At 43.1% G+C, this 26,963-nt stretch overlaps 3 protein-coding genes across 7 annotated transcripts in view; 1 reads left to right on the top strand and 2 right to left on the bottom strand.

Annotated features, from left to right (window-relative positions):
- The window catches only part of C5H4orf54 (chromosome 5 C4orf54 homolog), a 49,243-nt gene extending 31,115 nt beyond the window's left edge, over nucleotides 1-18,128 (top strand). For 2 of the 5 annotated variants that reach the window (XM_065597610.1, XM_065597606.1), the window contains exons 4-5: nucleotides 2,712-3,491; nucleotides 18,067-18,125. The gene's annotated coding sequence lies outside the window, so the exon portion shown is untranslated. Of the gene's footprint in view, nucleotides 1-2,711; nucleotides 5,087-18,066 lie in introns of those variants that run through there. The other 3 variants (XM_065597611.1, XM_065597608.1, XM_065597607.1) reach the window with 2 other exon arrangements.
- The window catches only part of LOC135983898 (general transcription factor II-I repeat domain-containing protein 2A-like), a 984,084-nt gene that overhangs the window by 923,708 nt on the left and 33,413 nt on the right, over nucleotides 1-26,963 (bottom strand). The window lies entirely within an intron of this gene.
- The window catches only part of MTTP (microsomal triglyceride transfer protein), a 38,961-nt gene continuing 15,573 nt past the window's right edge, over nucleotides 3,576-26,963 (bottom strand). The window contains exons 8-18 of the mRNA XM_005278493.4: nucleotides 24,453-24,610; nucleotides 23,563-23,731; nucleotides 21,594-21,701; nucleotides 20,211-20,423; nucleotides 18,854-19,065; nucleotides 17,637-17,734; nucleotides 17,415-17,536; nucleotides 16,707-16,934; nucleotides 8,678-8,802; nucleotides 6,318-6,488; nucleotides 3,576-5,263 (exon numbers count right to left, since the gene is read on the bottom strand). Coding sequence (XP_005278550.1) covers nucleotides 5,095-5,263; nucleotides 6,318-6,488; nucleotides 8,678-8,802; nucleotides 16,707-16,934; nucleotides 17,415-17,536; nucleotides 17,637-17,734; nucleotides 18,854-19,065; nucleotides 20,211-20,423; nucleotides 21,594-21,701; nucleotides 23,563-23,731; nucleotides 24,453-24,610 — 1,773 coding nt within the window. The 3' untranslated portion in view covers nucleotides 3,576-5,094. The remainder of the gene's footprint in view (nucleotides 5,264-6,317; nucleotides 6,489-8,677; nucleotides 8,803-16,706; nucleotides 16,935-17,414; nucleotides 17,537-17,636; nucleotides 17,735-18,853; nucleotides 19,066-20,210; nucleotides 20,424-21,593; nucleotides 21,702-23,562; nucleotides 23,732-24,452; nucleotides 24,611-26,963) is intronic.

Genomic DNA, 26,963 nt, shown 5'->3' with positions numbered 1-26,963 from the left:
CAGTGATTTATGAGAGATGTCCTGTGTGGATTTGCATTTGAGGCTGCTTAAGCTGCATCATTAATGTGTATATGTATTATTCATTTATTTGCATTTAATTGCTCGGGTTTTATAAATGACTTGATAGGTAACTTTGTATAATCATTTAGCAACCTAAACAAGTCATTATGCTGAAGTTTTGTGTTTGGGAATTTACTGAGTTTCTTTAGTATCTTTTTTTTTTTTTTTGGTAGGACATAAAGACCGAGTGTAGAAAATTTTAAATAAATGGAATGGATAGTTCACCAGATAATTAAGTTCAAGGAGTGAGCAACACTAGCCACACAAATATTAGCTCTTACAGAGCCCTGTCTCATTCAGTCACACCTGCCAAGATATGCTGTTTCACAGGGTAGCTAAGTTAGCCGTGCATACGCAGCACAGCCAAACTACATAGTGATGCCTGGGTAAAAGTGCTAAAAATTATGAGGTAGGTCTGATACTTAAGTTGCTATGTGGTGCTGCCACTAATGCCTAATTCGGTATGGAAAAGGTTGAGGACCTAGTGTGACTCCCTTTGGACATTCCGAAACTTCATGAGGTCCTCCTCTGATCTACCTGGGCTCCTCCTCCCTCTTAGCAACATGGGAAGGGCAGGAAGGCTTGTGATACCCAGACTGAGAACGCCTGTACTAGGTCATAGTCATGGGTGTAATTTTAAGGAAGTGACAAGGGGCATTTCCATCTCAACTTTGAGCTTGGGGAGGAAATAACACTATACTACTTACAACCAGTTTTCAGCCCTAGTTGGAGGGGAGAGCAGGTGGAAGAGGAGGGAGCAATCAGAGGCTGTAGCTTAGTGCAGCTCAGAACTTTCACTGCACCTTACCAGCTGATCAGCTGGGTAAAGAGGCTCATTCTGTCCCTGCTGGTTCTGGAGAAGACACTGAGCCTTAACAGCAGCTCTTCCTCTGTGAAGGAGGTTCAGGTGTGATGGGGGAATTGGCACTGTAGCCAATGGGGCACTGACTGTACACAGTATTAGGGGGAGGATCTTGGGGAGTCACAATATTCATAATTAATACCTAGTTCTTATATAGCTGGGGGTGTTCGGGAGCAGGAATCCATGCTCTTGGGAGGGGAGCTGGGGAAAGGACCCAGCCTCAAGGGATGTTTTGAGTTGAGGGACCAAGAGTTGAGGGGAGCCCTGGGGGAGGGGACTTGTAGAGAAACACAACCCTAGTAGTGGTCTTAGGAAAAAGACCCAGGCTTAAAGAGGTATCTTGTGGGAGGGGAGCTGTGGGTGGGACAGAGTCTCAGATGAGACACTGGAGGCAGAAGAGCTGGGAGGAGGGCACAGACTCAGAGAGAGCCTTGAGAAGGGAAGCTGAGCAGGGGGACAGCTTGGGGGAGTTTTGGCTATGTGGGTAGCAGCCGGTTTGGGAGTGGGCGTTTGGTGGGAGAGAGAAGGAATGTTTGGTGAGAAGGAGGTGTTCAGAGCCTTATTGGTAGGGAGTTGCAGGAAAGAAAGAGGGAATGTGTATGACTGGGGGCCTCTGAGGGGTCTCATGGTACAGCAAGGATCTGTCTCTCCCCAGCTTTGCTGACAAAATTACTCTACTGGCCACATAGTGCATTTTCATCTCTGAATCGCTAACCACTTTACAAAGGTGAGTACATCTTAATATCCCAATTACACAACTAGTTGAAGCAATTTGTATAAAGCTGTGATTTTCAACCTGTGATCTGCAGACCCCTGGGGGTCCACAGACTATGTCTAAGATTTCCAAAGGGGTCCTCACCTATATTTGAAAATTTGTAGGGGTCTGCAAATGAGAGAGGTTGAAAATGACTGGTATAAAAGGTACTGTGATCTAGTGGATTAGGGATGGGGCTGCTACTCCAGAGATAAGGTCTCTGTTTCCAGCACTGCCACAAACTTACAATGTAAAATAGTTGGACAACATTTCTTTAAACTTTCCAAACTCCATCTTCTTGACCTTCAGAGTAACCAGGTCAATTTTCAGACCAAACCAATTTTCCAAGCCAAAGATGTAATGGAACTAAACAGGGCTAGATAATGGAAGCTGCTCACAACACTTATTATGAATACCTGTGGGTTGGTGACTTTTTTTTTTCTAATTTGACTTTACTTACAACTTTTTAAAAGTTATCATCAGATATTCAGTATGTAGCACAGGAATGTGATTTGCATCCGTTCAGATTGAATTCAGCTCAAGTCAAATTCCAATTGACATTAGCATACTGGGAAAAGAACATTCCTACCAATTGTAATTGATTTTGCTAGTATTTTTCAAGATTTCTCCTGCTGGTGTTAAAGATTGTTCCCATTTACAAATTAATTTATCTTTCTATTTGAATCCTGAATGAAGTTATATCTCTGTGTTTCCAGTGTGACATTATTGCTATAACAACTGTGACATCACAACGGAAGCTTTATAATGTCTTTGCTGGTAAGGAATGAAGACAGGCTTTCAGCATTTTGCATCGCTAGAGAGGTATGATTCCCCATCCTCAGAATAGGGTGTAGTGGATCTTGTAGGGCATAATGGATTCTGTGGCTGTGTAAGAGGCCCAAATGGATTCTGTGGGGGGGTGAAACAGGATTTTGGCTTGATTATCTCTTAGGTGCAGAGTTGAGTTCCATGCATAGAGTGTACATTCTTTATCTGCCCTTCCTTTTCCAATCCGGCTCCTCCTTTGCATCACAGAACCTCACCAGTTCCACTTCAGGGAGAGACTTCTTGGCTATGGACAAAAGGGCAGCATTTATCCCTGTGATGGGATGCACCTGGCCTTTGTGAACCCCTGCTGGAGGCCTGATGGTCCTACTACACCCCAACCCAGGAAAGGAGCGGCAAAGGTGGGTCCTCCAGGCCTGTCTAGAGAGGCCTCATGGAAGCAACCAATCAGCACCCACAGGCTGAGATAAAAAGAGATGCAGGACCATCAGATCCTGGCTGGGGTCAGAGGGGTGGGGAACAGTGCTCCTCTCTGGCCAAAAGAGCTTGAAAAATAATCAGAGTTTAGTTCTGACTGCGTTTGCTTAAGCTGGGAGAGAGGATCTAAGAACTTTAATCCTGAGGTGAGGGGTGAGAGTCCCAGGAAAGTAGCAATAAGGAATTTAAGTGAGTAGTACATGGCTTTTATTTATAGGGTCCCAGGGTTGGAATCAGGAGTAGTGGGCAGGCTCGGCTTCCACCACTGGGGCAAAGTGGTATAAACCCCAAGAAGAGAACAAGGCTCGTTTGGAAGCCCGAGCGAAGGGCTGAATTTGAAGGCCCAAGAGCTGGGGCTGAAGACCCTCACAAGAATTGATAGACAGTTTTGTTGGGCTCTTTGCTACCCTGGAAGGGGTGCATTTTGTTGTGACACCCGGCTGGAGGACTGAGTGACTAAGACCCACCAAGCAAGGTTGACAATCTACAAGGGGTGCCAGGAGCAGGAAAGGGCCTGCAGTACCGTGTGCAGCAGCAGAAGGAACTCAAGAGGTGAGCATCCCCCAATTACCCCCCTCCCTAGAGAATAAAACTACCCAAAACACAAAAATAACAAACAAACAAAAAAACCAAGAGTGAAAGAAGGATTTTTGTTTATTTTATTTTGCCCCATTTTATTTTTAGGCTCTGGCAAAAAATGTGCTATAGCATCAGCGGTGTATTTGGGAAATACAGTAATCAGCCCGTAAGTTCCTGTTTATAGTTCTAAAACAAACAGATTAGCTGTTTGCATTGAACAGACTGGCAGTTTTGTGCTTTATATCAGGATAAGGATTTTAGGGGTGGGGGCGTGCGTATGTGAGACAATCCAAAAGCTTTTTCTGCCTGATTTCATTTTCTGAAATGCAACTTGTCCTAGGCTATTTGAGCCCAACATTTACATTATACACCCTGTCCTGTGGAATGATAAATAATGCGGATCACTTGCAGGGGATCAAGAGAATGGGAACGTAGGGTGTTCTGTGATGGGAAATATTTGTTTATTTATTACATTGTAATAACTGCAAAATGATTAACAAATACAGTATTTTTTTTCAGCCAAGGTTGGTCTGGTCCTGTAAAACCCTTACCTCTCACAAATAATCTGCCCTGAGTAGTACTATTGATTTCAGTAGAACTACTTGTGTGAGTAATGATAACTTAGGCTCCTCTTTTAGTCTAAATAAGTAATCTCCCATAGAGCAGAATACTAGAATTTTCTCTCTCCTTAGTGGACCTGCTAGATGGCGCAGTCACAACTCATTTTCAAGACTTTAAAACTAATCATATTTCATACTGTTGCTACAGTGAGTGCTCATCTCTAGAAATGTGCCTGCTTTGATGCCTCGTAGTTACATGAAGTTTCAGAGTGTGATCTTCAAACACGATCAGCATTGGCTTAACTTTGCTTCCATTTAAGTCAACAGGCATTCTTCAGTTTATGTCAGTGGGAGAAGAGTTAGACCAACGCAGAGCACTCTTGAAAATTTCATCCTAAATTTTTAATCAAACATGTCTAACCATAGCACTTCATAAAAAAAAAAAAGATAATACTTATGAGACAAAGGCTCTAAAAAAAATTGTAAAAATACACCCTGCTTTTGATTAAACAAACAGACAGCAGTGAGCAACCAAGAATTAATGGTCCTTCTTAGAACGAGGCTGCTGTGTATTTAAATGAGAACTGGTTAGTTTTTTAACAAATGACTGTCTCTAAATGTATTTATAAATAATCATTCTTTTTACAGCATAATTGTTCTTACTGAAAATCAGAACCATGGGCTTCTATATTTCCACTTCGAGAAAAATATGAATGTCTTTCTGCTATTGAAAAAAAAATTGAAAATCATACCTCCCAAGAGGGAGTGAATGGATTGCCTCCAAACTGTTTTGTTTTTGTTTTTTTCTTAGCTTTTTACAAAAGTCTTAAATATATGTAAATATGTAAACACTATGCACATAATAAGAGTTTGATCCTGGGCCTGTTGGAAGTCAATGACAAACTTTCCATTGATTTCAACAGTGCAGGATCAGGCACTGAGCTAGTACAGTACATAGACGCCTAAGTCACTCAGGGGGCCATGGATTCAGGAAAATGAAAGAACAGGTGCCCATTTCAAAACCAGCTGTCGGAGGAGTCAGACTGAGTGCTGAAAACCTTCCTGCACATGTTGGAGTTCTCTTGATGGAGCGGGTATTCAGAACCTGCCAGCAGTTTGACTTTTCCTTTCCGAGAAGTGTACCGTTTGCCAGATGGCAGGCTTTCGTATTTAGTCACATATTGCCTGCAAAGACACAACATTGTTATCTAGTATAGCAAAACTGATATAAAATCTGCACCCATACATGTGAATCTAGGTAAGGGCATACCACATCTATGCCTGATTGATTGGTTTCAATGGGACTAGTGGTTTGTATATATAATCAGTGTACATGTCTATCAGTACAACTAATATCATATTTTCAGAGAGATGGGATTTCTGGGAGAGCTTTAGGAAATTCCCATCTATTGGGCCAATCATTGTAAACATTGTCCTCTGGCCAAGAAGCACTGAATGGAAGCTTTCTCACAGGGACAGAGAATGCTGTCACCAGACCATTCTCAATTCTTAGCAGATATGAACCAAGACAGAAAAGCAAACCTAGGCCTCTTACATGGCAATGCAATGCTACCACTTGCTCATTGGAAAACATCTTTTACTTTATTGTATAGTTATTTTAAATTTCAAGGTGGAAAACTGACTGTAGTAAAAAAAAATATTTCCAAACATATTGAAGTACTGTATCTATTACAGAGTATGATAATTGAGCTGAGCACTAAAAATTCTGGCTAATTTCACAAGCATCAGGAAGCAGTATGTCATAAAGACAACCTTGAAGGCTCAAGTGCTTTACAGCTAAGCACTTGCACCATCATTGGCCTAATGAACAGAGGATAGACATTGCTGGTGGTGGTGCTTTGTTTGACACTCTGGTTTTTTCACCATCTATAATCATGACATGTTAGGGTAATTTAGTGGGATTATTTCACTTGGTTTTTACTTCTAAAAGCTGGGTGGAAAATCTAACAAAAATGAGAAATCAAAGCAAGTGCAGTGCTGATTGTCAAAGTCTCTACTAAACATTTATCCATATTTCTGGCATGTTGTAGGTCAGGGATGAATGGCATTAGCAGAGACATTTGTATGTGGGAGTGATCTTGCACAGCACTTGCTTGTACTATGCTTAAATCTGTTTTTAATCCCTCATGTTTGTGAACATCAAACACATGGAGGGAAAAAAGATCTGGAGTTCCCAAATAGTTAATTGGAAATCTCAGATAATGTTTTTATTTCTTACCTGAATGGAGATTCAATTTTGTCCATCTGCATGCAAACTAAAAATGGATATTCTGAAAACTGCACTGTGGAGATGAAGTTTAGTGTTGCCTCTGTTTCAAAACTGGTTTCCATACCAGCCTTCACAAAGAAGGAATCCACAAAGATGTTACCAACTACCACCATGGCTCCCCTACAAGTAAATTCAGATATTAGAATTTATTATTAACAGGGCTCAAAAACAAACAGGAAGTTAAACTGCAAATAGTCCTAACACTTGAACAGTATAATATTGACTGTTCTCTTGGAGTTTGTTCTTATGTAAGTGTAGCTAGAGAACTTCAGTTGACACCACTGGGGATTGTGCGCACATGCGCGCGCACACACACACACGCAGATGCAGAGAGGAGAAAAGAACCATTAATGTTGGGTGAAAAATACACTTTTTGGAACATGCATCATTTATGACTGGAGCTTGCTGCAAAAGCATTGTGCGTAGGCTGTTGTGATGTCCAGGGTTGATTCCTCAAAGGGCCTTCTTTAAATAAATAAATAAATGGAGATATCCCATCTCCTAGAACTGGAAGGGACCTTGAAAGGTCATTGAGTCCAGCCCCCTGCCTTCACTAGCAGGACCAAGTACTGATTTTGCCCCAGATCCTGAAGTGGCCCCCTCAAGGATTGAACTCACAACCCTGGGTTTAGCAGGCCAATGCTCAAACCACTGAGCTATCCCTCCCCCCGTTTAGTTATCTACTTGAGGAAAAGAGAGGTAAAATACTACCTGGTTGATTTGGTAGTATTTTATACTCATTTTGTAATGGTGCACATGACCACACCAGGTGTCTCTGGCAGGGCCGGCTCCAGCTTTTTTGCCACCCCAAGCGGCGAAGGAAAAAAAAACCCCGATTGAGTTGCCACCAAATTGCCGCCGAAGACTGATGCGGAAGGATTGAGTTGCCGCCGAAGAGGAAGCGAGTGACTGAAGGACCCACTGCCGAATTGCCGCCGGAGACCCGAACGTGCCGCCCCTTTCTATTGGCCGCCCCAGGCACCTGTTTTCTTCGCTAGTGCCTGGAGCTGGCCCTGGTCTCTGGCAAATCAGACCCAAAATCTTTGCTCACTGGCATTTTTGACAAAGCTGTCCAGGGCTTGCAGAACTTACAAAACGTCATATGGATGGGTAAGCTTCACTCACTATCTAGGAGAGGGATCCTTGCCATTCAAAGCTGGTAAAAGCCAGTAAGAGCCTAAATCTATTATTGATGACAGTCATCATTAATGTAAAACACACTACCCTAAAGCAAGTTGTGTTTAGATCTTGTTCAAGAAATCATAAGTTAACGTTAACAACCTTACCCATTTTCCCTCTTCTCTCAAACACCAACCCTTCTGGACTTCATCATGCTTTTCTCACACATCCAAAATGCCCAAAACAACTTGAGGGTGCTCAACATCCTACAGGAGATGCTCGGCACCTTGCACAGGCAGACACCTTTTCCGCTCCCTTTGGAGACTAGCATCTCATAACTCCAGTTTCCATTCAGAGGGATTCTCCCAAGGGAGGCTACATCCTTACTTCTGGTCAGGATTGAGTGAGTAAACTTCAGCAGTACTGCTTCAAGCTACAGATCCAGTAATATCAAATCCATTCTCAAATTCTAAAGAGGCAGCATAATCTATCAGGTTAGACATGAGTTTGGAAGCAAGGAACTCCTGTATTTTAATCTGTATTCTGACACTGATTTGCTGTATATTGGGTAAATTGATCTTTTTGCCTCTCTTTCCCCCACTTTAAAGTGATGGTAATTATTTCACAGGTGAGGATTAACTAATTAATTAGGGAGGTAACATTTTCAAAAGTGATTTAGGCACCTAGGGGGCCTAACTCCCACTGACTTTCAATGAGACTTAAGTACCTCTCATTTTTGAAAATGGGATCTAGGTTCCTAAATCACGTAGGCACTTTGGAAAAATTTACCCAGCGTATTTATAGCCCTTTGAAGACCTGGGGTCAAGTTCAGTTCTCACATCCACTGAGACAATTTCACGGAGACTGGTGGAGCTGTCTCAGTCTAAAAGAGGGCAGAATGTAGCCTTTGAAGCAATAACGTTCATTCAGATTTTCTATAACAGGTTAAAGGTGATTCATTTTTATATCTTTTTTTCACTGGCATTTGCATACAGACAACATACTTATTGCCACATTATTTTCCCCCTGAAATGTGAATTTAATTTTAAAAGGCGTTTAATACAACTGTCCCTTAATTGTAATGAAAATGCAAGTTGCTTCTGTTTTGAAAGCCTTAAAATAGACCAGCTCATTTTACATTTTTCGTATTTCAGAGTATAAGGTTACAGCGTGTACTGTAAGTATCTCACCGGTTCTTAACACTGGTTTTGGATTCTCTGTACCAAAGACTGAACTCCATTCCACCTGAAATGTCAATGGCCAGACCACCCTGGAACTCTGCACTGGCCTTCAGCCCAGACTGTAACTGAATGACCTGAAAGCATACAAGAGCAGAGATCACACTCCATTTTGCTAAATACAGATCAAAACGGTGTTCATTTTCTTTTTTCTTTGAGGACTGTTCAAGTGGGGAGAAAGCACAGGGAGCTCCCCTCTATCCTCTTCCATCCTTGTGGAGGGGATGAACAGAACTTCACTGGGGAGCATACATAGCCTCTGCTTTTGCCCAGCACCCTTATGAAAAGGAGGGGATGAGATTGGGACCACGAGCGTGTCCTTCCTCCCACCTCACCCACCATACAGCATTACTGGTCAGGTGCAGAACAGGGAGCATCCTGTCCCCTTCTCACAAGAGATAAATAAATAAATTAATGGAGATATCCCATCTCCTAGAACTGGAAGGGACCTTGAAAGGTCATCAAGTCCAGCCCCCTGCCTTCACTAGCAGGACCAAGTACTGATTTTTCCCCAGATCCCAATCCTTGGCCCCCTCAAGGATTGAACTCTCAACGCTGGGTTTAGCAGGCCAATGCTCAAACCACTGAGCTATCCCTCCCCCCAAAGTGTGACAGAGCTCAGCTACCACACAGGTTTGCACCTCCCAGGAAAACCACTGTGGCATTCTGGCTTATTCTTAGTTTGTATTGGAGGAGCCTGCTAGCAGAGAGAACCCAGTGTAGAATCTTGCCCCATAATGGCAATAAAATACCCACTGTTGCCAGCAGGACCATCTAGAATGACACAAAACTATAATGGAAGGATCTGATCTGATCAATCAGGTGGCTACAACAAATACAACTTGCCTGTGATATTTTGCTATCCGTGCACTTTTTGCCAGCATTGAGCATGCTTATGGTGGCTTGAAACCTTTACAGCTGGACTGGAAATGCATTGCCTGGAGTCAGTTTCGGAAGTGCTAATAGCTCAGCCTCACAAAAGCTTGTTACATTTGAATTTTGACAGTCAGCCAAGTTTTTAAAGTTCACACCACTTGGTAATCTGATTTGCTTTATATAACTGCCCCACTCACCTTAAAACTAGATAGTCTAATTCATTTTTTTAAAAATACATTTCATTTTGAAAAAGGGTGATTTAGGCCAGAACCTCTCACCACCTAACTTTCCAGTGTCAATGGTTGGCACTAATCAGTAAATCAAACTCATTGCTAAGGTCCATGGAACACCATTGGTGGAGAGAGAGGTACAGCATAGTGCACTGAGCACAGACCAGGAAGACAGGAACTCCCCATTTCTAATCCTGGCTCCGACACTGACCCCCTTTATGGCCTTGGGTCAAGTCCCTTAGGGCCTGATCCAGAGCCCACTGAAGTAAATAAAAAGACTCCAATTGACTTCAATGGGCTTTGGATAAGGTTTTTAATCTCTCTGCCTCAGTTCACCTTCTGTACAGTTAAGATGATTAGAGCTATGCAGAGGATAATTACATTTCATGAAGGATTTTTAAATTTGGCTTCATTTTTAATTGGCATGAAACACGAACATTTCAAAATTCTCCAATAAGGTAAATTCGGGGGGAAGGTGGGAGTGCTGGATCAATCAAAATGTTTTGTTTCATTTTATACTTAAAAAAAAATACATTACAATATTTCACAACAAAAAACCCCAAAAGGTTTATTCTGAAAATGTCAAAATGGGACATTTTGATATTGTCAAATGTTTTTGTTTTCTCCAAAACAAAATCTGGGTGAAATCAACAGGGATTTTGCAAAGCATTCAGATTTTGAGGGACCTGCATTTTCCAGCAAAAAATGATTCTGTTGGTCTGATTAACTCTAAAAATGATGGTTTTTCTACCTGATGTAGAATTAGTGAATTAAAGCAGCACTCTGAGCCTCACTTGGGAGAAGACAGTGATTGCCCAGTACATTTTCAACTTTTAAAAACTGGGTGGATGTATGGGCCCTCGGAGCACCTCTCCCCGGCTATTGACGTCTGACAGGCAGCCTAGTCCTCCCTTGTGGCAGCAGCAGGAGGCAGCCAGGCATCTGAGGGTACGTCTGCACTACAATAACCTGTGGCTGGCCCACATCAGCTGGCTCGGGCTGTGGAGATATAAAATTGTAGCCCGAATGTCTACACTGCAATTTTATAGCCCCACAGCCCAAGCCCCATGAGCTTTAGTCAGCTAACACGGGCTAGCCACGGGTGTTTTATTGCAGTGTAGACATACTTTGAGAAGCCACTGGGTATAAAGGCCATTGGCTCCTCCATTCCTTCTGGGGCTTGAAGAAGCAGGATCAAGTTACACCCAGCTCCAAAAACACCAGCAGTAATGGTGGGGGCAGGAGCCTCTGTCCCCTTTGCGCCTGAAGGAAATAGCAGGCAGCGGGCACTCTGCCCGAAGAACAGGCACAGGAGAAACGAGAATGGGAGCAGCCACTTTCAATACAATGGAAGCTGGCTTCTCATTCCCCTCCATTCAGGCAGAGGGGAATGAGAGGGGCCTGTGGCTGGCCAGCCCATCTTTCACCCCTAGGGAGATGAATTCCCCCCCACTGAGCAGGGCTAGCTGTGTGAGAGGGGCTGGCCAGTGGAGGATGTACACACAAGCTGCCGGTGTCTACGCCCAGTGAAATCTGCTGCTCTCTTTCTCCTTTTCCCCTGTGACCACGGCTCTTTGGGATGGGGATACTTGTCCTCCTTCTGCCACACCTGGGTCCCTCGGTCTGCCAGTTTCTCTGCTCCTATGTTGTTCCCTGTACTACTGCAGGTGTCTGCAGCATGCAGGAGTGCTTGATGCTTCTGCCCCCCTTGCACGCCTAGGCTGGACAAAGGGGTCTCTCTATGTCCTTCCCTTGCTAGCTGCTCAGCAGCCCTGCTGTCTCCTGCGGAACACACTGCCATGAGAAAGACCTAGGTTCCCTCCCCACCTCAATCAGCAGGGGCTGGTGCTTAAAGAGGGTGGTTGGGGGGAGGGTCTTAAAACCTTCCACTCACAGTGTATGGAGCCTGGAGAAATGTGGTGACTGTATCTGGTTACTTCACCTTTTAAGGTCTGAATCCTTCTGTGTTGCAGAGTTCAATAGGCTTGTCACTTGGCAGTCAGTTGCTACTGGAGTGGGCTGGAGATTTAACCTAAGAATGCAGTGGGCTTGGATGTAGCTTATAAACAAGGATGCCCCTCACTAGCCTGATCACATATTGTTGTCCTGTTTTCTTATTATCTAGTTAAAGTCATTGGGTGAAATCCTGGCCCAACTGAAATGAAAGGGAAGTTTGCCATTGATTTTAATGGTTCCAGGATTTCACCCATGGTAGCTAATTAAAAATGCCTGACTTATTTGGATCTGGAGACATTACATGCCTCTCTTTTAAAAATTAGAACCGGACTGGGCTATAACTGAATGTATGTGAGTGTGGAATAGCATGCATTCTGAAAGTCATTTGTGCACAAACAGGGCAGCAGATTTTTTGAGATGCATGTCAAATAGCATGTAAGTATTTGAGTGAGGGGTCAATTTGCAAAGGCTGTATTATTAAATTTAAACAGTTACTGTGGATGTGATTATTTAGGACTTCAAAGGCTGCAATAGTTAAATTAAATTTGCCATTAAAACTCAAAGAAAATCTCATGAACACCCGTGTCTCTTTGTTTAATGTTTTTATGATATTTGACAACAAGGTTGACCTGATCATCCATTACTTACTCCAGGGCTGAATTCTATCCTTAGGGTACGTCTATACTTACCTCCGGGTCTGGCGGTAAGCAATCGATCTTCTGAGTTCGATTTATCGCGTCTTGTCTAGACGCGATAAATCGATCCCGGAAGTGCTCGCTGTCAACGCCGGTACTCCTGCTCCGCGAGAGGAGTACGCGGAGTCAACGGGGGAGCCTGCCTGCCGCGTCTGGACCTGCAGTAAGTTCGAACTAAGGTACTTCGACTTCAGCTACGTTATTCACGTAGCTGAAGTTGCGTATCTTAGTTCGAAGTGGGGGGGTTAGAGTGGACCAGGCCTCAGTTAAACATGTGCAAATCCCAATAAAGAGAATGGGAGTTGGCCTTTTAGAGGCGCTCCTTTCCTTTGCCTTTCAATTTAAAGCTTAACCACGTCCTTTGAAACAGAAGACATGATATGAAAAACTGGGATCAATGTCTTGGTACTGATTCAAAATGCTGAAGTAGACCACATTTCAACAAAAACCCCACTACTGTACTACTGGAATGGAATGCAAAAGGCAGGGCTGAAAAAGATGGCTGCTTTGACCTACTCATAAAATATTTGGTTTCTCTGCTCTTCTGGCAGGTGCGACACTGAAAAGAAATATTGTTCCTACACCCAGGAGCATTAATGCAGGTGTCTTTGGGGGCTCAAAAATAATTCTGTGAGAGTGGTTTCTTTTATGAAGTGGACTATGATTTGCCACGTTGTCACTCTTAACCCTTGAACCGAGTCGGGAAAGGTAGTAATAGATGCATAGTGCACCCTGAGGACTTTTGTTTGTAGATTTTTGGAATATCCTCTCTCACAAAAACACTGCATCATGGGTAGTGGGCAGGAGCAGGAGTTTAAAGGGACATAATCAACTTAGAATTCACATCTGTCTGAGAATGCTGTCTACTATAGTAATGACTACTACCGCTGAAAGGAACTAGTGAAAGAAAACTATTTTTCCAGGTATTTTTATGTTGTATATTTGACAACACTTTGTGTATAGTCAATTTCACTTTTCACCTGTCTAGTCAGTTAGCAGTGGAGCAACTACTACCTGAAGTGATCCATATAAAGATGAACAAAAGAGTAGAAAACCCTTTATAACAGTTCTAAAGGACCTTAAAAAAAAAAGACTATGCGGTTTTAAGAGACCCTATAAAATAGAATACTCTGAAATTAGTTTTCAAAAGTTCAATTGGCCAGTTTTAAATTCTTCCTTTCGGCTTTCAAGTCATTTTCCTATAAATAGGATAGCAACTGTGCTATCTACATCCTTTACTGTTACACATTTGTTCCTGTCTGTGCTTGAAACCATATTGCCCCAAGCCATAACTCTGTGGATCAGGCTAGCAGGTAGCTGACCACTGGGCACTATAGAGAAGGATGAACAATGTTATAAACTCTTTTATAAAGAGTTGGCCAGTATGGTTTACAGGGGTTGTGTGCCACTCTCCATGCTGGCCAAGGAAACAGAGTTAGTACCTTGGTAGCAAAAACCATGGGTAAAACGCTACGTGAATCATGGCTATTGGTGAAATGGCTTCAGCACAAGTGCAGGGAGTGACACTTTTCCTCTCTCAGATCTAGATTCTTAAATGCCAATCTTGCCATTCAATTAAGGCTCCATCTACACTTCTTTTTACATGGTTTCCTGATACAGTTCTAGTTCTAAGCACAGTTTAAAGGCACTTCGGGTGAAAATATTTCTAACGCAGTGTAGTGGGCTTATATGGAAGTGGCAAACCAATGTTAAGGCTGTTTCTAATCTTAAACATGATTGTTAAAAATAGTCTCAGTCAGCCCCATACACACTGACCAGCTGTACTGTGGGGGGAAAAAAGTTTAGCCTGAAGCTTTTTTTTTTTTTTTTATTAACAGTCTTGTAAGCCAGTTGAGGACCCTGTGTGGATGAGGCTTAAAAGGAACCAGTGGTTTCCTGGCTAGGAAGGATCAATTGAGGTATCTGCTACCTGGAACCCAGCTTGCTTGCACAGCAACTGTGCTGTCAGTGACACAGAAGAGAAAGCAGAGAGTGATCCCATCTGCTCACTGTGCTGTTACAGAGCTTCTACTGCCAAAGCTTCCTGAATTTCAGTGACTGACCTAAAATGATATGCCCTGCTGTTGTGAGGGATGGCATGCAGTTCCAACACTGGTGTGCCCTGCACTCTTACTAGGTTATCTGAAGTTAAGGAGTCCAGAATCCACTGGCTGGCAGAATTCTCGGGGTGCCTAGCCAAGTGATTCTGCCAGAATATTTAGGGAGCTGTGGGCATGCACAGCAGTTGGAAAGATTTAGTTCTGGAAACACCGCCCTTATGTGATCTGAGCTTGAGAACATAAAGGTCTGATCATGTTTCCCACCTGCCAGGTTTGTAAAATAAGTCACTGACACACTGTCTGTTAGCTGGACCTCTGGCATGTAATCTTGTTAGAACCCAACCAGTTTTCTCAGTGAACTTTAGTTCACAGTTTGTGTACTGGATGTGAAACTCATAGCTGACAGAACCATTTAAAAGTGGCTGTGCTTGATTTCAAATGCAAATGCCAATCCTCTGGTGCAGAAGACTTGGTGCTCAGGATTATTTCTGGTTGGTATTGTCAAGGATACAATGTTAGTCAGACTGTATTTGAACAGTTTGACATTCTCCTACACCAAAAAGTAGGGGAGATTCTATGAAGTGAGAAGTTCCACTACTGGAGCCTCTCTGAAATTTTTCAGTGGGAGCTGTTTGCACCATGCTTGCCCAGTAATCCAATACAGTACTACTTTGGGATAAAACTGGAACCTACAGTTCTTTATAGGTTGATTTCTACCATTAGATCTCCCAGTTCCACACACCTGTATTTGAGCAGAACAGAAAAATCAATCCAAATGCTGCCTCTTTGCTCTAGGTTAAGTGTCCTAGATTTGTGCTACTCAGATGCAGGTTGTTCCATATCTGAAGCTAGATATACATATGAAGTAAGTAGAAAAACATATAACATATTGAACCATATCGTCATATGGTGTTGTTTAAAGATGAAAAGATTATCTGCAGTGCTATAGTTGGCACAGGAGTGACAACTACATCTAAAGTTGTATAATAATGTTTATATTTTAAATCCCTGTTTTCAGATGGTTATAACTGTCTGAACCCTTCACCTTTGATGATTTCCACCTGAAGAGGAATTGTTTGGGAAAGTTTGACCAAATATAATTCAGTGGCTTAGCAATATAAGGACAGTGAAAAACACTTGTCCCATCACACAAAAAGAAAATATCTTGTAACTTTTTTTTTAGCATCTCTGGTGCCAGGGGCGGCACGATGTATTTTGCCGCCCCAAGCACGGCAGTCAGGCGGCTTTCGGCGGCATGCCTGCGGGAGGTCTGCTGGTAACGCGGATTCGGCGGCATGCCTGCGGGAGGTGCACCAGTCCCACGCCTTCAGCGTATCTGCCGCCGAAACCGCGGGACCGGCGGACCTCCCGCAGGCATGCCGCCGAAGGCAGCCTGACTGCTGCTCTCACGGCAACCGGCACACCACGCCCCCGCGGCTTGCCGCCCCAGGCACGCGCTTGCTGCGCTGGTGCCTGGAGCCGCCCCTGTCTGGTGCCAATTTGGTCGAGGGAAGAATGTTTACTTAGAAGAGCCTTTTAAACTTTCGATGACAGATCATTTTGATGTCACTGACTTATGAGCCCTTGCAAATTGCACTCTGTGCATTCACAGTAAATTCTGAATAATGCTAGCACTAAGCTTGTAAAGTGAGCAGTTAAGGAAGATCACACGGTGCATGCAAGCCTGGGTAATTTAGCTGAGCATTTGACAAGATGAAGAAGATGGGTGTCAGATCACTGGATAACTTCTGAGCTATAAAAACAGATGGCTATTGGTGACCCCACCACTTTAATAGGAACTGTACATTACAAAATAACTGGGTAGAGAGGAGGCTGTATCTACTAGTAATATGTTGGGAATCAGCAGGGCTTTTCCACAGGGAACTGGTTTGTTTTTTATAGTATTAATGTGTTTTTTTAAAGTGATATGTATTTGCAGCCTTTATTTTAACTCTCTTCTACCCAGGCTGATTTCCTGTCTTCTGATTTCATGCAATATATAATTTCCCTTTTGATAGAAAAGTAAGTAAAGTCCTATAGACTCTCCAGTATAAAATAGTGGAGCAAACCGTCAGATTACTATAATGTGCCTGGAGGGGCAGGACTAGGAGAGAGAGAGTGTGTGCCTGAGAGACAGAAAAAGTTTAGAATGAGATATTAGTACCTGTGAGTAATCTGTCAGAAGGATAAGTCCTTTCACCACATTCATAGGGTCTCCAGTTGCCGAGAACATTTTAGACATTAAATCTCCGTACCCCTGGAAAAAGGTAACGGGCCTGAGCTGAACATCCAACAAGATTGCTGACATGCCAGCAAAGGACTCCAGGTTTTCCTCGCCTTCATCAGCAGATGCAGCTATTATGGATTCTAGGCCTTGAGCTTCAATCACAACCTAAAAGGCAAAAGTGAGACGCTATCCATGACAAAGTGCCTGATCTGGAATTTTAAACACTACAAGTATTTCTAGTACACAATAGTTGAACTTTAAAGTTAACTTAATTTTTTTTTAAATTTTACTGTAGTTGAAAAAAGCATCTGATCAAAATATAACAGTTTAAAAGCAGTAGGAGAAACAGTAAAATAGTCTCACAGCAGCTATTGCTATTAATTAGTTGTGGGTGAAATTTGCACCTAGCAGTAGACTATATAGTCTTTCCCTAAAAGTGAAACTTTGGACCTGTTATATAAGGAACTGCCTTTCTTTTGTATCTCATTGTCAGCAATTTTTTCTGTTGTTGGCATATTCTCTGCCTGACCCAATAGTTCTTAAATGCCCCCCTCCCCCCGTTTTCAACAGGAGATACCTTAGCTTAAAGGCTGCAGGAACAGGCCCATATGCTAGCTCAGTGTTGACATAGTGCATGACAGTTACCTGGCTGGCATGAAGTCGAGCATTTTTATTGAAAAGAAGGATGTTCATGTTACTACTTCTTAAAATCCCAGAGCCTGAGTAGAGGATGTCAAGGCTGTATGTGGATGATGCATCAGGACCACCTTAATCGACAAAGACACCAGATATTAATCATGCCTGCAACTAAGTCAAGTGACCAGCAATATAAACAGGCTTAAAAAGTTATTTTTTCTGGTTACATACGTGTCACGTAGCCAGAATAGGCAGAAGACGACCCAGTCTTGGAGAAGCGATCATAATTATGCACAACCATGTCCTTCAGAACTTTACGAATCATTTTGCTGCAGCATTAAAAAATGAAAAACTAGTTTGCTACTGTACTGTCTTCCATGAGAACATTAAGAATGGCAGCCTATTGGGAAAGAGAAGATTTAACTTTGCTCACACTAATCTATGCCTGACTCAGAGCCTACTGAAGTCAATGGGAGTCTTTTCATTGACTTCACTGGGCTTTGGATCATCAGTTCCTAAAACCTGAAGATAAATAGATAAGGGATACTAGATGGTATTTCAGAAACCACCTAAGAGATTTAGGAGCACAAGTCCCATTGAATCACTTATGCACTTTTGAAAATTCCACCAAATGTTGATTATTTCCTTTCTTTCTTGAAAGAATTTTAAGATCGTAGATGGACAAACTGCTGGGGAATAAAGTTCCTATCCACAGAACAGGTATTATCTGACTTTTTGGTGCTTCACTTTGCACCTTTAATGTTCTTTTGAATGTAAGATTTTTAATCTGTCTATATACATTGATATTTCAATAACAGAAATGTAAAAGATTACTACTGAAAGATTTTTTGTTAAGTGCCTGGCTTAATTATTGAGATACTTTTATAAGGTCTTGGCCACAGATCTGGGTTTGGTTGTAGGAAGGTTACCAATTAAAATGGTTTTATTTGAAAACTAACATAGTCTAGAATGAAAGATATTTCAATGATTTTCTTTTAATGCTGCAACATTTTAAAGAGCTCCACTTTTGGAAACATCAGACATAAGTTCCATCGAACATCAAGAATGAAGACCAGGTGGGAAGATTTTCAAAGGCACAAATGGCAGGGAAGCACCTAACTAATCGAAAATCAGCAGGGAGCTTGGTGCCTCACTGCCATTTGTGCCTTTGAAAATCTCCTGTCAGGCGTTCAGTGTCTGCAACTGGAATATATGGATTTATTTTAACATGGCAGTACCCAAAAATAGAAAGATGAGCATGTGCCCACTTATGACCTCTTAAAAACTACATGTTTTTTAGCTATTAACTGAATACCCTTTGTTTTTATCCCATGTCACATTAGTACAGAGAGCGATAAGTTTGTTTGTATCTGTGTATGCCTGTACATTTGTGTGTGTGTGTGTGTATATATATATTATATATAATACATATATTAAACATAATGTACCTTGCAGGCATTTCAAAATGAAGTATATCTTGGACTAATGAGAGCATGTACTTGTTCATTTCCAATGGCAGTTCTCCAATAGAAAGCAAGAGGTTTTTCACTTCCATGTAGGATGGGTTATTGCTGAAGATGATGGCAGCTGCAGTGGTTCTGAGGGTCTTTTCATAAATTTTATGATTCTGGTGATAAATCCGGTTCATGGTTTCCTTCACCTAATCAGAAAACAGAATATTCATCTAATAAGTCACAGGTATCCATAGAAAATGGAATCATACTAATTTATGATGTCAGAGATGCAAACACATAGCCTGACTCCTGCCTAGTCTAGGTCCATAGCTAATATATTTGAGTATGTTTTAATATAGTGCTTTTTATGCTCCCAGTGTCACTTTACATGTTAAACACTAGTAGTACAGTAATTGTGTGAGGAAATGGAGCAGCCGTTATGTTTTCAACCATAGCTCACACGCAGCCTTACACATTAGCACTGACAGCAAGATTGTTGGCCAGAGCATAGTGGAGGAGAATTAATACAATGCTGACAATGGCTAAGGAGATTTTTTTAAATGGTTAAGAGAAAGGTATCTTTAAAAATAATCGTACATTTTCCACAAGCTAAGGATTGTCTGCTACTGAGGTATCTTACCATGAAGGGCTGCAGAGCTACTTCCTAACTAATGGAGTGACAGAGTGAAGCAGTCATGGCCTGCTGATGGACTGAGATGGTTGTGTTGTGAAATTGCATCATGACAACGCAAGGTCAGCAGTGGTTGGTGCAGAACAGCAACAGAAGTACACAGTGCAATGCAATGATGTCAGGACCTCGCTCTGGGGTAATCTTCTGTAGTTCCATTTGCCATAATCTCTCAGTATTCCTCTTGAGCAATCCCTTTCCTGGCTGCTGGGAAGGAAGACAGAGGTACCTCTCTCCTCCTCTCCACCCATTCTCCTTTGCTACTTGGGGGGCAAGGAAGGATCCTGTTCACTCTGATTCACATGTTCAGCATTCCCTCTAATGTCTCGTGTGCCACACAGCAAAGTGAGCACATCTGGGAATGGAGTTCAGATCAGAGCCGGGAGCTCCACATGCTGTACCATAATTGTTGCATGTGACTCTAGAGCCACAGATTAATTCTAGATACTGCTCTGTGGGAAGAGAGAGATGTGTAGAGATCAAAACTGCCATGAACAGTTTTCTGGCTACACCGTGAAAGGGTATAAAAGACCATTTATTGAAAGAAAAAATATCTAGTGTAAGTTGAAATGGCGTGGGACATGAAGAAGGGGCTCCACTTAATTTACATTTGATTTTAAATGTCCTCTCGTGTCCTTTTTCCCTTGCAGTAAATCTTCTCACCTCACTGGTGATGAAAGAGATGCCATATCTCTGCAGAGCTGTGGCAGCAAGATTACTGATGGGCCCTTCTCCTGCTTCAGCATATTTTAGTAGCAGCGGAATTGCTTCAGGCAGAAGGGCGTTCTTCATTGCCAGCAGGTACATCTTCACATCATCCTCTTTCTTTGCCCTGTCTAATCCTCCTAGGATCAGCTGCTTAGCTCGCACAACAGCCTGAAAAGAAAATAGACGCCACATTTAAGACGTGATCCTCCAAGGTGCTGAGCGCTTCCTGCAAGGTGCTAAGCTTGCTCAACGCCCATGTGAGTAGGAGCTGCAGGACTGGGTCCGGATACCTTTGGCTGGTTTAAAACATAATTGGTTACATTTAGCAAAGGTCTGACTTTTCAACTGCATACTGAAAACTTCCTTAAGTCTACAGGCATGCCCTGATGCATGATTCCTAAACATGCCACTCACTCAGCATGTATCTGTTGATTCAAGGAATATACTGACTCCACTGCTGAGGCCAACAGACACAATTTAAATAATTGTGACAGAAAGAAATGACACGGGAAATGTTCCTTCGTGCCTATTCACACAGTGGTATAGGAACGCATGGCACTTAACAGAAAAATAAAAGGTGTAAATCTCTTGGGTGCTGGCTGGATGCTTGAGACTCTTCAGCCGTGCAAAGGAGTCATACATCCAGCAGATCTGACCAGTTGAGGATTCCTTGTCCCTCAGGTTGCTATACTTCTTGTCATGACCCATAGAATGGCACAGAATCTGCCCTGCGCTGAGCACGGATTAGACACAGTCCACCACTTGGACCAGTATTCCTGCCCCAGTGAATCTGTAATCTAAGTTGTTTCCATGTTTTAGGTAGACCCTGACTGCACAAAGTTCTCAGGGGATGCCAAAAACTTCTGTAAAACCAGACAAAAGTACCATGTCTACTAGGGTGACCAGATGTCCCGATTTTATAGGGACAGTCCCGATATTTGAGGCTTTTTCTTATATAGAAGCCTATTACCCCTCCACCCCCGTCCCGATTTTTCACACTTGCTGTCTGGTCACCCTAAGTCTACTGCCAGGCTAGGAACATACAGGCATTTGGGATTAGGGAGCGGTCTGATGTTAGTTACCCTAGTGTAAATCAGGCGTCGTTAAGAGTTATCTGCATGCACAACAGATGTAACTGAGATCAGAATCCGGCCCCCAGGGCACAAAATAAACCTGTTCTAAAGAAAGTCTGTCCATCATGTTAAAGGTAGGTGTCGTTTAAAACATGAGGGCAAATTCTGAGGGATGCTTGCATGAGTCTCCCAATACTTTCAGCAGGGGTTGTGCATGTGCATCCAATGGCAGAATTTGGCCAGTAGAAAAACAGCAAATACTTACTGGCAGTTTGCAGCCTCCCTTGTCACACAGCTTTTTGACGAGTGCACCAATGATGATGGTAACAGTTTCTCTGATTTCACTATTTCCAATCTGGCCCTGGAGTCTATTCTGGTATTGAAAGGGAACACTGTTAGCCTTCACATCTAAATAGAATGGTACAAATCCTGCAATGTGCTGAGCGCCCTCCACTCCTGTTGACTTCCTGGGAGAGGAGGGTGCTCATCACCTTACAGGATCGCACTTGTACTCAGCAGAGTACTGTTCTGCCGTTGGGTGTAATAACCAAATGTACAGTACCAAATGTGCTTGGGGCGGGAGCTTGTAGGAGGCGGCATTCCGCCCAATCCTAGGGCGGCACGGCCGCTTTTTTGTTGTTGTTGTTGTTGTTCTGCTCCGGCCGCCCTGTAGGGGGCAGCGGCGTGGAGGACGGGAGCGCCCTGCAGTAAGCCCGGCAGGGCAGCCCGCGTCCTTCCCTCCCAGCCGACCGGAGCAGTGCAGAGCCCTCCCGGCAGGGGGCACAGTGGGAGGGACCACGTGGCAGCGCCCCGCTGAAGCCCTGGCCGCCCCCCTTCTCTCTCTCCCCCCCCGCTCCCTCCCTCTCCCCCTGCTAGCCGGGGCACATCTGCAGGGCAGGGAGTCCCCCTGCATCCTGGCTCCGGCCGCGCTGCAGTTTTTTGTTTTTTTTTTTGCTGTTCTGGCTGCCGTGGTTTTTTTTTGTTTTTTGTTTTTTTGTTTTGCTTGGGGCGGCCAGAAAGCCAGAGCCAGCCCTGCAAATGTAGTTTTTTTCCTTTTAAGTTTCATTCAGAATATCTGGCACAGCAATTCCTTATGAAGCTGATGTTTAAAGCCTGATGTCAACAGATAATAGAAATACTTAGCTCCTATATATTTCATCTCTGAATTGGTATACTAACAAGAATAATTTGTAAAACGTTGCTTGATCTGGTAGTCTCTATGACAGCGGTGAGCAAACTACAGCCCGCCAGCTGTTTTAATCCGGCCCTTGAGATCTCGGCGGGGAGCAAGGTCTGGGGCTTTCCCCGCTCCAGCCGGGGAGCAGGGTCAGGGACCACTCCGCATGACTCCCAGAAGCAGCAGCATGTCCCCTCTGCGGCTCTTATGCGTAGGGGCAGCCAGGGGGCTCCGTTCCACACGCCCCCACCCCAAGCACTGCCCCCCGCAGCTCCCATTGGCTGGGAACCATGGCCAATGGGAGCTGTAGGGGCGGCACCTGTGGACGGGGCAGCATGCAGCAGAGCCACCTGGCTGTGCCTCTGCATAGGAGTTGGAGGGGGGACATGCCGCTGCTTCTGGGCGCCACTTGAGGTAAGCGCTGCCCTGCACCCCTGAGCCACCCCCCCAGTACCTCAACCCCCTGCCCCAGCCCTGATCCCCCACCCACCTGCCGAACCCCTTGGTCCCAGCCTGGAGCACCCTACTACACCCCAAACCCCTCATCCCCAGAGCCAGCGCCCCAGCTGGAGCCCTCACCCCCCCTCGCACCGTACCCTCCCTACCCCAGCCCGGACCCCCCTTCCCACACCCTGAACTCCTCGTTTCTGTCCCCACCCCGGAGCCTGCACCCCCAGACATAGCCCTCACCCCCGTGCGCACCCCAACCCCAATTTTGTGAGCATTCATGGCCCGCCATACAATTTCTATACCCAGATGTGGCCCTTGGGCCAAAAAGTTTGCCCACCCCATTCTAGGAGAACTGGGGACATACCTACATATTGTTATGTAATAGGTTTTCTATGGTGTAAGCAGAAGTGACATTTTACAAAGTAGATATAGGTTCTGCTTCGAAATCCTATGCATTGTGGGTACTGTATGAGCCACAGCCTGCAGCAGAATATGCACACCTCAAAGTTATGAGGTGCTTGGACAACACCCCTTCCCTCCCCTCTCAGCATGGCTTAGGTTCTTTGAGTAATAAATGAGCTTGTGTTTTGCTGCCATTTTGACTTACAATTAAAGATTTCAGTAGCAACTCATTGGGGTGGGAAGCAAATCCACAGGCATATAGGAACCGCTCCTGCAGGACAGAGCTGCTTCCATTCTTAAAGTCCAGGAACTCCAGCATGGCCTCCAGTGAGGCGGGGGTCTGAGCAGAGGTTACAGCATCCACCAGCTGAGGACTGTAAAGTGAGGAGTGGAAATCAATAGGTTATTGAAGTGTGTTAGGCAATGTATTGAAAAGACACGGCTACTTACAGAAACAAAGAGGTAGAGCTATTGACAGGTCTGATCATGGAAAGTAAATCATAGGTAGAATTTATTACTCTTTTTGGCCGCTACTGCTTTCAGCATTTACATTTTTAGCAAAACCAGTGCTCCTGAAATCTTCTACGACAAGATAGTTGAAGGACAGCAAGGGGTATCCATACATGTAGATGATATTTTGTTTTATGCCAATACAGAGGAAGAGTATGATAAAGGGCTTAGAAGTGTTCTTAGTGTTTTAAAGTCCACAGGATTAAATCTGAAAAAGGAAAAGTGTGCCTGTAAAAAGAAAAGAGCTATAACTGCAGATGAAGAAGTTTCCACTCAGCTTGAGTTCCAGCTTTGACTCTGTTGTTTACCAGAGACCAGACTGTCTGGGATGCTGTACAGTTGCTAAAGGCATCTAGGGGCTGAATAATAAACTGCAAGAACATATTATTGCAGAAGCAAGCACTATCATACAAAAACTTCTCCTTCCCTGTAGATAGAAAAGTGTTAACTATTATAGATCCAGCATATCACTAATATGATTACACATGTATGTGGATGAGTTACTCTCTCCCATGCACCCACCCCACATTTTTTGTATTTTGTAAATCCTTTATTATAGCATAAAAGTTGTTCTTGGTGACTTACAGTACTTCATTTCTTTCACTTCTAAGAATTTGAAGTATCTCCTCTTTCGTAGCTTCCCTGAGGTTCTGAATGAAGGACAAAAAACTTCTTGTTGCTTCAGCTTTGGAAAGGTTTTCAGGTTCCAATTGTTTCCTGATAGCCTGCCAGTGCTCAGAAATCTGCAAAATAATTAAACAAATTGTGTCAAACCTTGTGCACTGGTTTCAATTCTCAGAAATCAGTCTCATGATAGATATGTTGAGTATAGTTTATACTAGTTGAAATCTCATATACTGGAGATTCCTTAGATAGATATCATTTAATGTGCCTCCGCTATGGTACCATGTGTTTCTTAAACCTTTTCCAGGTCCCAGCAATTACATTAGTGCAGCAAAACCAAAATTGAGCATCTCATTGAAGTCTACAGTATCACTTGAGTACTACATAATATCTGAAATGTGATATATTTTGGTCCAAAACATGGTTGCCCAGCCTCTGTAAATACAGTGTTCTCATGATGTGGCTCTAGTTTTCTTGAAACTTCACTATTGAAAGAAATGTGAAAAGCCACATTGACATTTTTTTTTTAGAAGATGGCACTTTTGTAAGAAGCCTTTGCAGATGCCCCCATACAACGTTCCCATTTCTGTCTTCTACAGTTGTGTATGGTGAAGAGGGGTAGCAATTTATGGCTGCTTTATAAAATGGTAGTTAGCAGAGTATTGGAAACAGGATGCTTTTGCATGCTTTCAGTTGTTGAATCATTACATGTATATAGCACATGTCATCCCAAAGTATCTTTAAAGTGCTCCACAAACTATACCCATATACCATTGAAATACAACTACCTCTGCTGTGGTGGAGAGCAATCAAGTGGGGGCACAGAATGCTGAATAACAGTTGTGGAAGGGAAAGAGGGTGAAATTTAGGCCACAATAAAGAATCAGTCAAAAATGATGTACCAGCACTAGAGGAACACAATTGCCATACTAAGTCAGACCACTGGTTCGTCTAGTCAAGTATCCTGTTGGGTACTTGACTACCCAAGTCAAGGTGGGAAGTACAAGATACTTGAGAGGGAGGGGCAAGAAGCCCTGCAGTGGGCAGTTATGGGACAATATGTCCAAAAGAAAAGTTTCTTCCTTCTGTCTGTGGTTAGAGATTAGTTTATGTCCTGAATTGTGAGGATTTATATCCCATCCAGTTGTTGTCATCCTCTCTCTTCTTTTTTTTTAAATCCTTACTCTGGATGTTCCTATTAGTGATATAAATGTCCAGTCCCTTTTTTCAATCCAGCTAAACTCTCAGCATCTATTTTATACATTTCCAGACTTCCCATTGCAGTGTTTTAGAAGCCCATGTTCAACGTTAAGAAATTTAAAGATTGAGAGGGTTACTTTCAGACACCCTTTGGTAAGAAATCTGTACAGATATTTTGACCTTTTCTCTATTCTATCACCTGCCTCCACTTCTTTTATCTAGTATTATCTAGGACATTCCTTGGTGAAAACTCATCTGTTCTTTGCAGCAGTGTTTATTGCAGTTCCCCGAAGTGGGAAATCACATCAATACCAGTTCAATCTTTGCTAAAATATTCTACCTTCATAGAGTTTGTACTAAGCTATAGCACTTGAACCTGCCTGCAAACAGAAATATCACTTCAGTGGTACAGAGTGTAATTTCCATGAACTGTAACAGACAGTAATTAGGCAACAATGACAGAGGCACTGGGTATTTCCTGGGGATTAAGGACCATCTGGGAGGAATTGATGGCCTGGGGCACAGATGGGGGCTGTTTATCTCAGCTGGTCACTGAAGCCCAGCATCAAGGTCAATATCGCTATTGTAATCTGAAAATGAATAAATATACAACATAGAGAAATGAATTTTTGTGGTGAGTGATGCCCTTTGGTTGGTGTGCTCTAGACAATCAGTCTCTTTTGCATTACTTTAGATTACTCTAAATCATCTGTTAACATTCATCCAGCTATAATGATTCTTTGGCATTTTCCGGCAGCTGACCAGTTTGAGGAGGCTGGACCCCAAGAAGAAGCTTGGGATCTCGAATTCATCTCGTCATTAATTGCCAGGAAATGCTTCACCCGTTGCGGTTAGAAATCATGTAAAACGGATAAAGAAAAATTATAATGCAGTTACTATTTTTATATGTTGACACGTTAATAGTTAAACTACGTGAGAAGCAACTTCAGATTTCAACTGTGAAGCCCATTTACTCTTTAGCCTGGGGAAAGTTCCTTAAGCCAAAATTTTCAAATGTGCGTGACTAAAATAGCCATCTTAATAGGTGGCTTGATTCCCAGAAATGTTGAGCACCCATTTAAGTAAGAACAATGATTGCTCAGCACTTCTGAAAATCAAGTGACTTATGTGGGGTGCCTAAATATGAATTTACATGCCTAACTTTAAGCTTCCAAGTTTAAAAATGTTGGCCTTCCTTTCTCTGTATCTAGGTTTCCTACTTGTAAAATGGGGATAATGGTTACTTTGACTAATCCTAACCACACCTAAGTG

Source organism: Chrysemys picta, chromosome 5, assembly GCF_011386835.1.
Source record: "Chrysemys picta bellii isolate R12L10 chromosome 5, ASM1138683v2, whole genome shotgun sequence".
Taxonomy (NCBI): Eukaryota; Metazoa; Chordata; order Testudines; family Emydidae; genus Chrysemys; species Chrysemys picta.
Note: the sequence above shows the minus strand (reverse complement) of the source record. Positions and strands in the feature narration are given on the sequence as shown.